At 30.2% G+C, this 13,679-nt stretch overlaps 1 protein-coding gene across 4 annotated transcripts; it reads right to left on the bottom strand.

The window, feature by feature from the left end:
- Positions 1–45: 45 nt before the first annotated feature.
- On the bottom strand, positions 46–12,942 carry LOC117209017 (ATP-binding cassette sub-family G member 1-like). Of its 4 annotated transcripts, none has more exons than XM_033450574.1 (11): positions 12,666–12,942; positions 10,830–11,101; positions 7,212–7,329; positions 4,715–4,898; positions 3,928–4,073; positions 3,564–3,802; positions 2,832–3,127; positions 1,199–1,367; positions 862–1,118; positions 638–792; positions 46–554 (listed from the first exon to the last, which is right to left on the bottom strand). In XM_033450574.1, exons 2-11 carry the CDS (start codon positions 11,002–11,004, stop codon positions 365–367), a joined length of 1,929 nt encoding a protein of 642 aa, XP_033306465.1. In that variant the 5' UTR covers positions 11,005–11,101; positions 12,666–12,942; the 3' UTR covers positions 46–364. The 4 variants fall into 4 exon arrangements, with proteins under 4 accessions (XP_033306465.1, XP_033306464.1, XP_033306463.1 ...); XM_033450573.1 differs by having other exon boundaries at positions 252–554; positions 10,830–11,100; positions 12,780–12,933; XM_033450572.1 differs by having other exon boundaries at positions 252–554; positions 10,830–11,100; positions 12,764–12,931.
- Between the last annotated feature and the right edge of the window lie 737 nt (positions 12,943–13,679).

Raw genomic sequence — 13,679 nt, 5'->3', positions numbered from 1 at the left:
TTGCTGTTATCAATCGATACGAAACACAGTATCAAAAGACATTGGTTCGTGATATTTACTATCTCAAGATAAGAATTTCTATTTCTGTTTCGACAAACAACATCGTATTGTGCAAATAATTATTCGTTGCTTCTTTTTGCCATAACAAAACTACAATTAAATGCAAATATATATTCTTTTTCTTTTTTCAATAAAATTTTCTTATAAATTCTTGTCTTTCTTTCTTTTTATACAGAAGTTTTAAAAGAAAATCAGTCTTTAACAATAATTCATTTATATTGTTCTATTTACACTGAACACAACACGATCGTAGAAAAAATGTTTCACCGACATCTCACACATATTTTCGATTTTGTGTTTCTTTTTATACACGTTTCTCTAACTTATATTTCAGTAATGTGTACGTTCCAATATCCAGTGCGATATATAGAGCGACCAATACAATCAAACAGAACCAATAGTTAGCTTGCTTCATGTCTACAGCGTTTAACAACGTCTCCGGTATAGCAAAATGGCAATAGACGTCTGAACAAGAAAGCTTTGGTCTATCATACCTGAAATCACAGAAGAATATTATGTTAACAATTATGTGAAAGGAACAAATTTTATAAAATAAATTTTATGCTGTACACTTTACCCATAAATGGCGATCATTACACCCTCGAAACCATATTTAAGAAACGATAAATGGAATAACCATCGTAAGTACGGATGAGCGTCCCTGAATTGAACGAAAAATCCACTGAATATCAAAAATGGAAGAATCATGAGTGGTCCAAAGATCATACCGTGCTGAAACAAATAATAAAATAAGAATGCAATATATGGTAAATATTTTTAAAAATATACGTTCATACAAACCTGTACTTTCATTCCTGTTCCAACTAAAAGGCCAAACGTTTGAGCAACCATACTGACGGCAAAACACATCAGCGTGTAGAGACAAAATCGTTGAAGTTCTAATAATTGATCACTCATATAATATACAATGAGAATATACAAAGAAATGGCTGTGAATTGAATGGGAATGTCAGCTAACTTGTTAGCAAGGTAAAAAGAGTGTAACTTGTACCAGCGATTGAAATGCTCCCGCATGGTGATTGGTAACTCCGAGGGAACTGTGATGTAATAACAATTTTTATTGATTAACATAAACAATTTTTATTCAAGAAAACAAGGTAAAATGTTTTCGGCTTACATGTTGTTACTGTTGCGCTGAAGGCACTGAACATAAGAAACATTATATTGAAAAACAGAAGATTGAAGTTATCCAACACGTAGACAGCATCTTGGCCTATTTTGAAATAGATCACGCCAACGATCAAGGCAATTACAAAATGCATTGAAAGTCGTGTAAATGTTAATACCTGTGAAAAGGACAGGAGGCAATTTGAAAGTTTTCTTACTTTGTTAAGAAAAAATATATATAAGAAATTGTGGTCAATCTATCGAAATGTGACGCTCTCTCCGATTTTGATGTTTTTGAAATATGTTGTAAAATTCAACACTCGTCCTTAGTTTCCCAGTTAGACGCAACAGTACCCCGCCGTTCGCTATTACTTTTCAAACTAGGTTGGGTTAATAGTAATCTCAATTTGCGAATCCCCTTATCGGTATTAATGTAAAGTGTAAACAATACTGGTCAACCGCCTCATGCGACGGTCGGATTGACGCATATTACTACTAACCCAAACCAGTTTGAAAATTAAGGCCGAGCGGCAGGGTATTTTTGCGTATAACTCTAAAACTAACGCTTATCGCCAATTATACGAATAGGAAAAAATTGTTCAAAATGTTGAATTTTACAATATATTTTAAAATCATCGAAATCGAAAAAGGCATCACACTTCGATAAGTTCATCGAAATTATATATGAAAAATATTTGAAAAAGTTAATATTTCTTTGATGTTTAAATTTCTATATAATTTTATTATAAATATATCCATTGAAATTGGTAGAAGTATCTGAAATATCATACTTTAACCAAGGTCAATTACTTCTGCGGTTATATCACTAATGTTATTTATTACATGTTTTCCAAGTGTCAGATTTCTCTAGAAATGTTACGAACTTTGTATCTTCATATTCATTTCTATTTCCCGAGTTATTCAGTGAAATTTACTAAAAAATTTTTTTAACATTTTAGTATTAATTTTCAAATTTAGTCGAGACATTCTAATCAAATTATACTATTAAATTCAACTCATACAATCGAATTTAAGAAAGGTAATATTACAAAGAACTCTTTCACAGCTCTTATCATTTAATAGACGTTGATTCAGTAATCAATGATCTCACAGATGGGACTCGCTTTATTATTATTGTACATTTTCGCATTCTAAATATGAAGACATCTATATATAAAAGATACGGGCCAGTCGCATATCTATTTTTATTCTTACGCGACTAGTCTGTACACGTGTCACAAGTACAACAAATAGAGAAGACTAACAAATCCAAATGAATCTATTAATACTATTGTGTTGGCTCTTCTTACAACTAGCGAGTAATTTTACAATTGGCGGCTGAGTTATACTATAACTTTCTTCTACGCTTTGTCTGTTACAACGAATCTATTTTGTAAATAATATACAGCGGCTGCAAAAAATATTTGCACATTACATACTAATTAATTAGATTCAGGTATATTAATTTTCGTATCATTTAGTAGTACTTTCATAAAATTACAAAAAGTACCGTATAATTGAAATGTAGCACCTGATAGAAAAATACTTTATTGGAAAATATAAACAAGTGCAAATATTTTTTTATTTACATTGTATTTACATTTTAGATAAATTTTTCATTCCAAGATCGAATTATTCATTACCTTATCTCTCGAGAGTCTGATAGCGTTTCTTTTAAGTAAAATGAACAGCTGTTTCCAGAAGCCAATGGCACACCCAGCACCAGCTTTATGTTTACCATAAACGTGCTGTATCTCCATCGGAGACCGTTGTCGAAGTGCTTGGAACGAAGCTGTCACATTCAAAGCGATCACTTCCTCTTGGTGATTGACGTTGGTTACATTACTGATTGACCTCCATGCATTATTTTTTCCATTCTCGATGGCATTCACCATCTGCGGCAGATATCTGCCGTAATCTCCATTGCAGATTTCCATCACTATAAAAAGAAAGACTTTTTCTCAAACATCATTTAAACTTGGTTACCCTTAACTTTTTAAACTGATTTGAAGAAGCGAATAAGAAATGTTAGTGGATATTTTAATAAAATTTTCTTGCTAATTCACGAATGTTTTGCGTGATACTTATGATACGAATGATTAAAGGCGCTTTGTGTCTTGTACATCAAATGTCTTGTACATCACGACAATTTTACATAATAAAATAGGCAAGGAGCAATAGTTCACGTTTCCATAAATCATATACTCTCTTTTTCTTTCTTAAATATGTATGCAAAACGCTCGTGCAATATCTCTTTTGGTGATTCTTTATTCAGAGATATCACTATAGATAGGATATAATGTAAATTAGCAATATGATCAAGGAAATGATATGAAATATGTCCGATTTCCATTTACTTACGAGTATTTACTTACGATAATCAGCTGGATTATAGTGAGTTGGACATTGCAAACCGAGGCTGCTCAAATAAGGCACTAAATTCTGTGTGCTACCGCTGTACACACAATTTCCGTCTGCCACCACGTAAAGATGATCGATCATATTCAACAAGGAAGCACTGGGCTGATGAATAGAACAAATCACCGTTTGTCCCGCCTTTGCCAACTGCTTTAGCAACGTTATACAATATTTTGAGGTCACACTGTCTAGTCCGCTGCAATTAATATCAAATTATACCTTTATTGTTATTATTAGTTTTCTAGGAAGAAATAATTTATAGTGAATAATTTATAGTTTGATATGAATAAAGCATACAGGTATCAAAGTACAAGTATATACCTAGTGGGTTCATCGAGAAATAGAATCGGAGGACTGTTGATTAATTCCAATGCAATGGCCAGTCTTTTCCTTTCTCCACCGCTAAGTTTTCCCGTTCGTGTGTGGCGACATGTATCCAGGCTCATTGTGACCAAAATCTGATCAATCTGAAAACGTGATTCAAAATTAGTTTTCTTTTAAATTAAGTAATATGAAATGCCAAAAGAGATACTTTTGTTATGTTGTATAATAAACTAGAATATAAAACTATGAAACTATAAAGCAATTAATGGGGCAATTAATTCAACTTCTTTAACAATTATACGCATAACAATTATATTATATTATATTAATAATATTCATATGTATTAATTGGTATATTAACGGCATTAATTGTAATTGGTATAATAACATAATTATATCATTGATCTATGCTTTTGTCCAATACTGTAAACATCATAAAATTTCTGTTGTATTTGACCTCTTGAATGATGAATTTTCTTAAGTTAAAGAGAAATTATACAATTTTTCATTTGAGTATATCCAATTTAACTTAGATCAACCTTATTCAAACCAAAGAAAAAATTAATTACTAATAAACAAAGTAAAATTAACCCTAAAGAATGAATAATGAGATATTTTTAATGATGGGGAGCTGCATCTCTGACCTTGAGCTCCTAAATGACTATAAACAAGCTATAGACAACAAAGTCTTCGACGAGTAATTTTTCAATTACTTTGAGCGTTGTGGCTTAGAACAAACAACTCTGCGATTATATTACAGATTGACGAATAAAATGTAATATACCTTTTGTTTCTTTTGTTGAGGACTTGTGGTAAGTTTTAGGTCGGCAGCAACGTTCATTGCTTCCTGCACGGTCAACAGTGGCTGCAAATTGTCGTTTTGCATTATATACGCTAACAATCTTCGAAATTCATTGAGATTCCTAGCTTTTGAATTGACCATTATATTCCCGGTTACGCCAGTCGTTCTGAAAACGGCCCAAAGTAATGAAATACATTTTTAATCCTACGATTTGTAGCGCATTCCCAATTTTCTTACTTTCTTCATCATTTTTTAGACTTCTTTTCCATTTTTTCGATTTCCTTTGTTAATTTTCTTATTTTATGGAAGATAGAAAGATTAATTTACAGAGGAACTGTGTTATATGCAGTCCATGTGCCGAAAACAATGGATCGATATTCAAATTATGTAAATGTGCCAATTTTCATCAGTTACACGATGCAGTTAAATGCATCGTGATAACACACAATGGTCGATTTAAAATGCCTTCAGCTAACCTACTTAAAACATCGCATAAACTAATCGGATGATCTTAGTATGTTTGTAATTTTCATAATGAATCATTAGACACAATTTGATATTTTTAATTCACTACCATAAAAGAAAAAAATATTGGATAACAATAATTGAGATAAAAATAAAATTGTAAGAAAGAAATTACTCAGTAACGTTATCATCTTTAGTTAAAAAAAGATGAACCTATATAAATCTAATTTGTTATTTAGAACCTTTAAATATATCATTTTCTAAATCTTCTAATGGTAATTTGCACAATGATTTCTTATATGTAAAAAATGGATATGATGTTAAAAATTAGAATATGAAGTATAAAAATATGCAGACAATAAACAATGATTGTGGAATATAAATTTAATTAATGAATAAATAATATGTTAACGGAATTTCTTATAACAAACGTTCATGAGAGCATGAAACTACTCGCGTTGCAAATAGTAGTTTATCGTTCTTTTATAAAATACAAGATTTCTTTGGTCACGCAAGTTTATCGGTGATAATTCTATTTCATCCAATGAACATCGAATTATACTTCGATGCGTACTCAATGGAAATACAGGTCGTGTCTGTTTGATCGAGCAATGAAAGGATACTGTGTTCATTACTACAATCTCCCACAATTGAGCATTTAATAATACTTTGTGATTAATAGTTTAGAAGTAATGTTTTGAAACATTCATGTGTTCATTGTCTAAAACAAACAATATAGAAATTACTATTAAAAATAAATTTTGAGGCAGCTAAAAATACATAAAATGAATATAGTAATAAAATGATAGAATTATATCAACAGTAATCAACAAAAATATTAACTGTATTATGCTTCATATCATGTGTATCACATGTTCAGTTTTCATACTAGCATCTTTCAAGCCAGACACTCGTTTCAAAAACACGTGTTTCTCGTATCAACTTTGTACAACTCCCCCTTCTGCTGTGACCGTTAAACTGTCATCTAATTTATATGGCATGTGGCAAATGTGTGAGCATTTATATACTCATTTGCCAGCATTATTCTATTAAAGTAGAGCGAGAATTTCGTTTTGATTAAAAATTTCTAGTTAGTATGTATTTGGTATGTATTTTAGGTCAGCGAAGATATATCAAATCATTGAAAATTTCAATTTGATGTAGCGTTAATAGCGTCATCAGTGGTTGATAAAGTCAATCGTATGGTTGTCAAAAATGACAAAGATCGCGACATAGTCCCCGTAGGTCAATGATATCTCATATTTTAAGATCAACCGGAAATTGACCGTTTGCAACAGAACATGTGACCGCACTTGATACTTACAATTTCACACTACATGCTACTATGATTACTGTAATGTAATAATTGCTTATAATATAGCAGTCGTGCCAACGTTACTTTATAACCACAAATATTTCTAGCGTTCGGTCTAATATGTAATATCAATGGCATAAAATTATTGAAAAGAGGAATACTTGTAGCGAAATCATTTGATTTCTTGTATTTATTTGAAATCTTGTATTTCTTTACTGGGTTTCTCCGCTTTAATCAAATCTCAAAATTATTGTGCATAGAAAAGATTTGTCAAACTATTATTTGCCTGAAATTTTTATATCAATAATAGTTATAATATTTCTGAGATTAAATAAAAATAAGACACATTATATGATATATTAATATGAAAGAGTGTAAGACTTCATCAAACGTTAAAAAGTTTAGTTCTCTATGGTTGATTTTCTAGTTATATAATATTATATCATTAATCAACATCGTAGCACAATATCATCAGTGATAATTATTATCAACGTGAATCTATTGAGCCCAATTTATCCAGGAACTTCATACAAATGTGTCTTGTTTAGCATTAATGGTTATCTACATTTCCTGTCCCAAATTCAACAGATTGTTATCGATGATTCATATAAAATTTCATCGAAATTATTTACTCTGTATCATGTAAATGATAAAAAGAGATTATAGACAGAAGAAAATACAGATAAGAGATCTACTAACGTAAAGCCAGTTAGAACATCCATCAATGTGGACTTTCCAGCACCGGACAATCCCATAATTGCCGTAAGTTCGCCGGCTCTGAATTCGCCGCTCAAATTTTTTAATAGTTCAGTCTTTTCTGAAACAAACATTTATGTACATATTTTCTGCAGACATGCATATTATTAAGCGATATCTGGCTTAAAAAAAATAACGCCCGCTGAATTATCAACGAAAGTTGGAGTATTGGATAGATATTATGCATTGTTGAACTTCGTTTTTATAGCGATAACAGGCTGTCTTTTCAATGTAAACTGTATAAAGTTTATAAAGGCTCGCGCATATGAGTTGATTTATAACACTAATAAAGATAGTATTCTATATGGCAAACTTTTGTAAGATTTTTTCAAAATTTTTTACATTAGATAACTTTGCGTAGTTCCAGAAATTAATTAAAAACATACGTTTATTAAACGATTATTTCTTTTTTGCACGAATATTTTGGTTAGGTACTTAACTTTAATTAAAGATATGGATGAACTTCAAGGTCTATATAACAACTAGATTTTTATGTATTTATGCGAAATTTAAAGATGTACACAACTGTATAGGATGTGTATAATATACAAAAATATATAAAATATTTAAATGAAAGTAGAGTACTCGTTATAATTTTTTAATAGGTAAAACAAATTCAAGTTCTATTTCTTTGGTCGTGTACATAAAAATGTGAATTTGCACAAAAATTGGCAGTCTATATAATAAAGTAATGAAGTAGTAGTGATAGAAAATAAACGAATTTAAAATGTTTTCTAGATAAATTATAAAAATAGTAAATTCCCAAATTTGTTTGAAATTACAAGTTTTTAGGCTTAATACCCTATGTTTGGAAATCCGTGATGAGCCTGAAGGGCTTCAGAAGGAAAGAATTACAGCCGAAGGGCGAAATTTCAACTTGTGTGTCTCATCGTGCAACGTATACCGTAAATAGAATGTCTTAAGAAAAAAAAGTAGAGGAAGGAAAAAGGGCGAAACGAAAAACTTTCAATAGGAGAAAAGGAAAAAGACAGAGGCTAAGTAATAGAGAGACTAAATATTAATGAAAGATAAACGATAAAAGATATACATATGTATATCAGTACAATCTGCAGCTGCTATATGTTATGAAATTTTTGCAAACACTAAACGGTCCATACTTTCACTCTGCAGTACCGACGCATTTCTCTCGCATCGCTGCAAGAATTTCGAAATTGTTCGTCTTGAATTCTTCCCGTCAATTATCGACTAAAAGTGAAAAACACCAATTCAGTGCATGCTACATTGCGTGTCGATAAATCTAAAGCACCAAACTGCTAATTACGTAAGTATATTATTAATTGCCGATAATAAAGACACGTGATAATTCCTACTTATGGTTTACCTGTTTACCTCGTCCTGTTTTCATCTGATCATGAGATCTGCATCATATTACATTCCCCGATGTTTGCAAACAAGCTCACAAGGCTCGCTTAAAACCGATCGTTTTCACTGTTCGGTAAAACTAGAAAGCAAAATCAACGGAAAAGAACTTAAAGGAGAGAACGGAAAATGGCAAAGGTGGGAGTAGTGGTGGGGGAAAGCATACTTTTCTTATTACAATATTATTTTTTTAATTAATACTATGTTAGGTCCCTGTTGGATTTACGTATCATCTTAAGTACTCGATATCTCTAATAAAAATAAAGGAAGAATAATTTTCTAACCAACAGTATGATATTATTATTTCATCTTTTAATTAATGCGATATGTTAAACCCTCATTGAGGTTATGTACCATATTTATATATTTGAAATACATAATAATATATATCTTTAATAAAAAAAGGACTTTTATCACATATATACATAGAAAGTTACGTGGAAAGAGAAAGATGAAGATAAAAGATGCTTCTTATATCGTTGACCGTAGCATAATGAAGGTCTTGTTGAATTTGTAAAGGACGATTTGACTCTATTATGTTTTTTAAAGACAGTATCAACGATGTTTATTATTCTGTCATCTTCTCTGTCGTTTCTGTTTATTAACCGTTTCAGGGTTAATAAACTCATATGGCGGCACACATTGGCGCACGCATACAACACAGAGAGATGAGGTAGGGGAGGGTCCGAGTGTGCATGCAGTCAGATACAGACGATACAGTCTATATTTGTACTCTCTCAAGGGAATTCTCAAGCATTCCGATTCGGAGAGCAAGAACAACTCCTATTGTATTATCATCTAAACAATTTATTTACCACGATATATTTGCACTAAAATATAGTAAGAATATTTTATTTTAGGTACATTTAATTCTACACTGTTTTAACATGAATGTTATCTACCACGAATACTTACTAAACTATCATAAAAAAAGTGATAGATAAGAAAATGATTATTTTCTAGTATGGTCATTGGTTGTCTAGATAATCATTATACACATTTTAAAGTCTAAAAAAATACAAGAAATGATCCTTTATGTATTATAATTACCGTGTAAGTGAGCTAATTGAAATTAACGTTTCACTTTACTTACATTAGACTACACCACAGTTGATTCTTTTTTAAATTTCCTATCGCTATCAGTTAGGTTAGGTAACATAACTAAAAGTGATAATAAATAGAAATTGGTTGGAATTGATATCAACAATTATCTTTGGTTTTAAAACTAACCATACAATAAAATATTAATTATATAAAATATGATTTATAAAATATTTTTTTCGGAAATCTAGAAAAAAATAAAAATTTATTATAATTACTATAATTCAATTAATGCACGTTATAATACTACACTTGTATATGCGCTTGTAAATATAATAACACTAATAAATATCATTGGTAATAAACAACAATGCATATAACATTTACATATAATAATACAAAAAAGTGAAATTTCCATAATTACTAGCAGCTTGAATGTGCCTTAGAAAAGTTAATATAGTTTATTCATGCTAATTAAAAGCGATTATTTTACTACTTTGACTCACATGGAACGCGAAAATTTTCGTCCCCGTTTGCCACAAAATTAGCCAACTTCGAAAACCGTTATCCGTTAGGACGCTATCACATTCAGTTCCGTTAACTCGTAAAGATCTTATCTCACGAATAAACATCATATTGACTTTGTTGGTCGCAATACACTTGTGTACTAATTAGATATTAATATTACTCCTTTGAAAGAAAAAAAGATAATTCATCATGCACCACACATTTTGGATTGAGTAAACAAGACGCCAAACCTATTATGTTATACGTTACACGATAAGAAAAATCAGGTAAAGATTTCTATAAATAAAGTTTCGTGAAATATGTCACTTTATTCAAACATATTCAATCAATGCATTTCATACTTTACTTCCAATACAAAAAGTTTTATATGAAATTTGCAATATTAAAGAAACTTTATGTGAATGCGAATAAAAAAGCACGAACAAAAAATTTATTACATTAAGGAATTATTTATGTACATTAAAAGCAAAAATTTTTTTATAAAAGTTTTTACATAACAAGAAATTATTTATATAACTTCCATATAACAAGTTTTTTACGGAATTTATTATAGCAAACAATTTTGCTTATAACAATGACTTAGTAAAAATTGGATTGTAGTGAAAAACTTACTTCCAGAAAGTATCCACGGCCTGGCGCAGTAGGTAATATCCTCGAAAACTAAAAAAATCGATTTCTGGATATCCATTAAGTCCTCTAGCTTCTTAGTACTGGTCGGAGCATTTTCAGAGGTGGTCACAATATGCCTCAGCTGCTGTTGCATCTCGATGAGTACCTTCGTGCTCATTTCCTTTGTTCAATCTTCGTCGGTTCCTCACATCCGACTTTTCACTATGTGCTGCTAATTCCTTCTTTTCTTAATGGCCGATGTGAGTTATCAACACTAAACACAACGAAACACACACATGAGACCGCGATAAACAATATGCGAAACGAGAACTAAAAGAGAAGTAAAGAAAGACCGAGTTGGTATAGCAAGTCTCAAGGAATTGATTGTCGCATTTCGTAACCGTCATACTGTGGGTGGACGTTTATGGAATTTTATACAAAGCAACCAGAGCTTCGAACGCTCTCATGCATTTACTTTATTCCATATTTTCTTCATTTAATTTAAAAAAGATCATGTTTTCAATATTCACTAATATCTATATTGGTTTAGCCTCACGTAACATAGTAGTTATTAGATTGTGGATTTTTATGTGAATTTATATTTTTGAGAATATAATTTGAATAAGAGAATTTCAGTAGAAAATTTTACCTAAATATACCATTACTAATATTAATACCACACATTACATAAAGCATTATACTGTTGGTATTTTATATGTACATATATATGTTGTCATACTTTATCCATTCTATAATATATTCATAAACTAGTACTTTTTTATTTCCTACAAGTACATACAGATTTACAATCTAGTAGTCACGGACGATTAAGAAAACTGTTGGCAACACTTATTTTATTCGTATTCTTACCGATTTGAATTGTAAATATCGATGTACGTAACATGAGACTACGTTGAAACGCTGTCAAAAAGTTCCATTGTAGAAAGCGAAAAATATAGATAAAATGCATCAAAAATTTTAACTTTAATAATGATAATAAATATAGTAAATAATAATGGTATAATATAATAAATTTGGTGTTTTATATATGTATTTGAACCATTTATGACATTGAAGTATTATTGTTTCAAATAAATTCCACGTGCTAAAATTTGGAATCTAAAGTCCTCTCAATACATTCGTATCGCTAGACTGGTTCTATTATCAGCCTATGATGCGCTATTGCCGCGTGTCTCTAAGATTAGAGAACAAAATACAAATTAATCGCTTTCATCCAAATCGTATTCAAACAACAAATTCACACAAACTTATATAACTTTCTATATTCTATGTTTAATAATGTTTTAATCTGGCTAACCGAAAAATTTTGTTTTGTTTATATCGTAACTTAATTTGTAGATCGCGGATGTTTGTACAAATTCATATCTTTGATAAATATAACTAACAGACTCGATGACTAAAGTGTGAAACTCGTAACAAAGAAATCAAAATGAAGTACATGAATAAATACATAATGCAAAAGAAAAAGCTTTATCTATATACATCATAATGAGTCATTGAAATCTTAAAAAATCTGTTATCAGTTTATAAGGTTTCTATAAAAAGTCATAAATTGGTTATTATTTATGGTAGTTACAATGTTAAAAAAGTGGAAGTCAAATAGAAATTCATTTTACTTACTAGATACTATAAGTAAGCTATAACAGTATAATAATATACGATATGTAGTATAATATTAATAAGTACAATACTATACAATAACTATAATAAGTACGTAGTATAATTGATAATTTGTTATGCTATACAGTATATCACCGTTAAATTTCCCTTAAATGCATAAATATCCACAATCTAGTAATTTGTGAAGAAACACATGTCGACGAAATATTCACTAGAATAAACACTGTGCATTTAATTGTAAATAAAAATAAAATTTCTTTGATAGAAATGTTTTATCTAGATGTTTTATACTGTACGATACAGCTCTCGTACTGCTATCGGAGGTGACATGTGAAACGCATACAAAGTTCACCACACGAGGACAACACCATAAATGCAAAAGTAGAAGACGTGTTGAACGAACTCCTTGTTAGAGGAGGCGCGCTGCTGTACTGCCACGACTGGCCACGAGCTACAACTCAGCGGTGAAGGCGAAATAAAACTTCATACTACTCCCTCCTCCTCGTCGATTAATAATCGCGCACGTTTAAACGTGATGAAATTTTTAAGTGACAAAGTCTCACCTTCTCTTCTTCCAATTACTGGTCACACAGTTTCCCTATTTACCGATTGCGTCGCCTAGCACACCTTTTCGTCAATTCGATTAAAGTTTATATATTCATATGTATGTACATAATGACATTATGGTAAAATTTTATAATTTATGAGCTACAAATTACAAGTTATTTACTTTACAAATATTTACAAATTTATATTACAAATTAAACAAATTGTAGGTTATCGTCAATATTACTAAATTTCTTATTACTAACTGCGGATACTTATAAACACTTAAGAAATTGAATAATTTAAGCAGAAACTTGTTTTATCTATTGAATATTATAACGAGTAACCTGTTTTAGATATTTTTAATATTTTTACATTTTATGCACATTCTGTAAATTTCTTGTAAATATATAAAAATCCACAAGTTTAATTATTACAAGTTGTAATTTATATTGTATTGTATTTATTCAATTTCAAGTGGTCAATTTATTGAATTTCATGGGGTTTATCTCATTTTACTACATGCATTAATATTACAATCAATGTTTGTATAATATTTACAATTAATATACTTAATTGTAATTTGTAACGGACTCTTGCTTTTATTCTTAGTTTGCGATTATATTACTAATATTATTAGTTGTTAAATATGCCATAGATTTATTC

Source organism: Bombus bifarius, unplaced genomic scaffold (assembly GCF_011952205.1).
Source record: "Bombus bifarius isolate JDL3187 unplaced genomic scaffold, Bbif_JDL3187 scf7180000008165, whole genome shotgun sequence".
Classification (NCBI taxonomy): Eukaryota; Metazoa; Arthropoda; class Insecta; order Hymenoptera; family Apidae; genus Bombus; species Bombus bifarius.
Note: the sequence above shows the minus strand (reverse complement) of the source record. Positions and strands in the feature narration are given on the sequence as shown.

Bases quoted from the DNA above. Each gene is read 5' to 3' on its own strand.
- LOC117209017 (XM_033450574.1), bottom strand. From the start codon at position 11,004: ATGAGCACGAAGGTACTCATCGAGATGCAACAGCAGCTGAGGCATATT. The intron at 3,803-3,927 runs GTATATACTTGT...TATTAATTGCAG, and splicing joins TTTCTCGATGAACCCACTAG to CGGACTAGACAGTGTGACCT. The intron at 555-637 runs GTAAAGTGTACA...CTGTGATTTCAG, and splicing joins GTAATGATCGCCATTTATGG to GTATGATAGACCAAAGCTTT.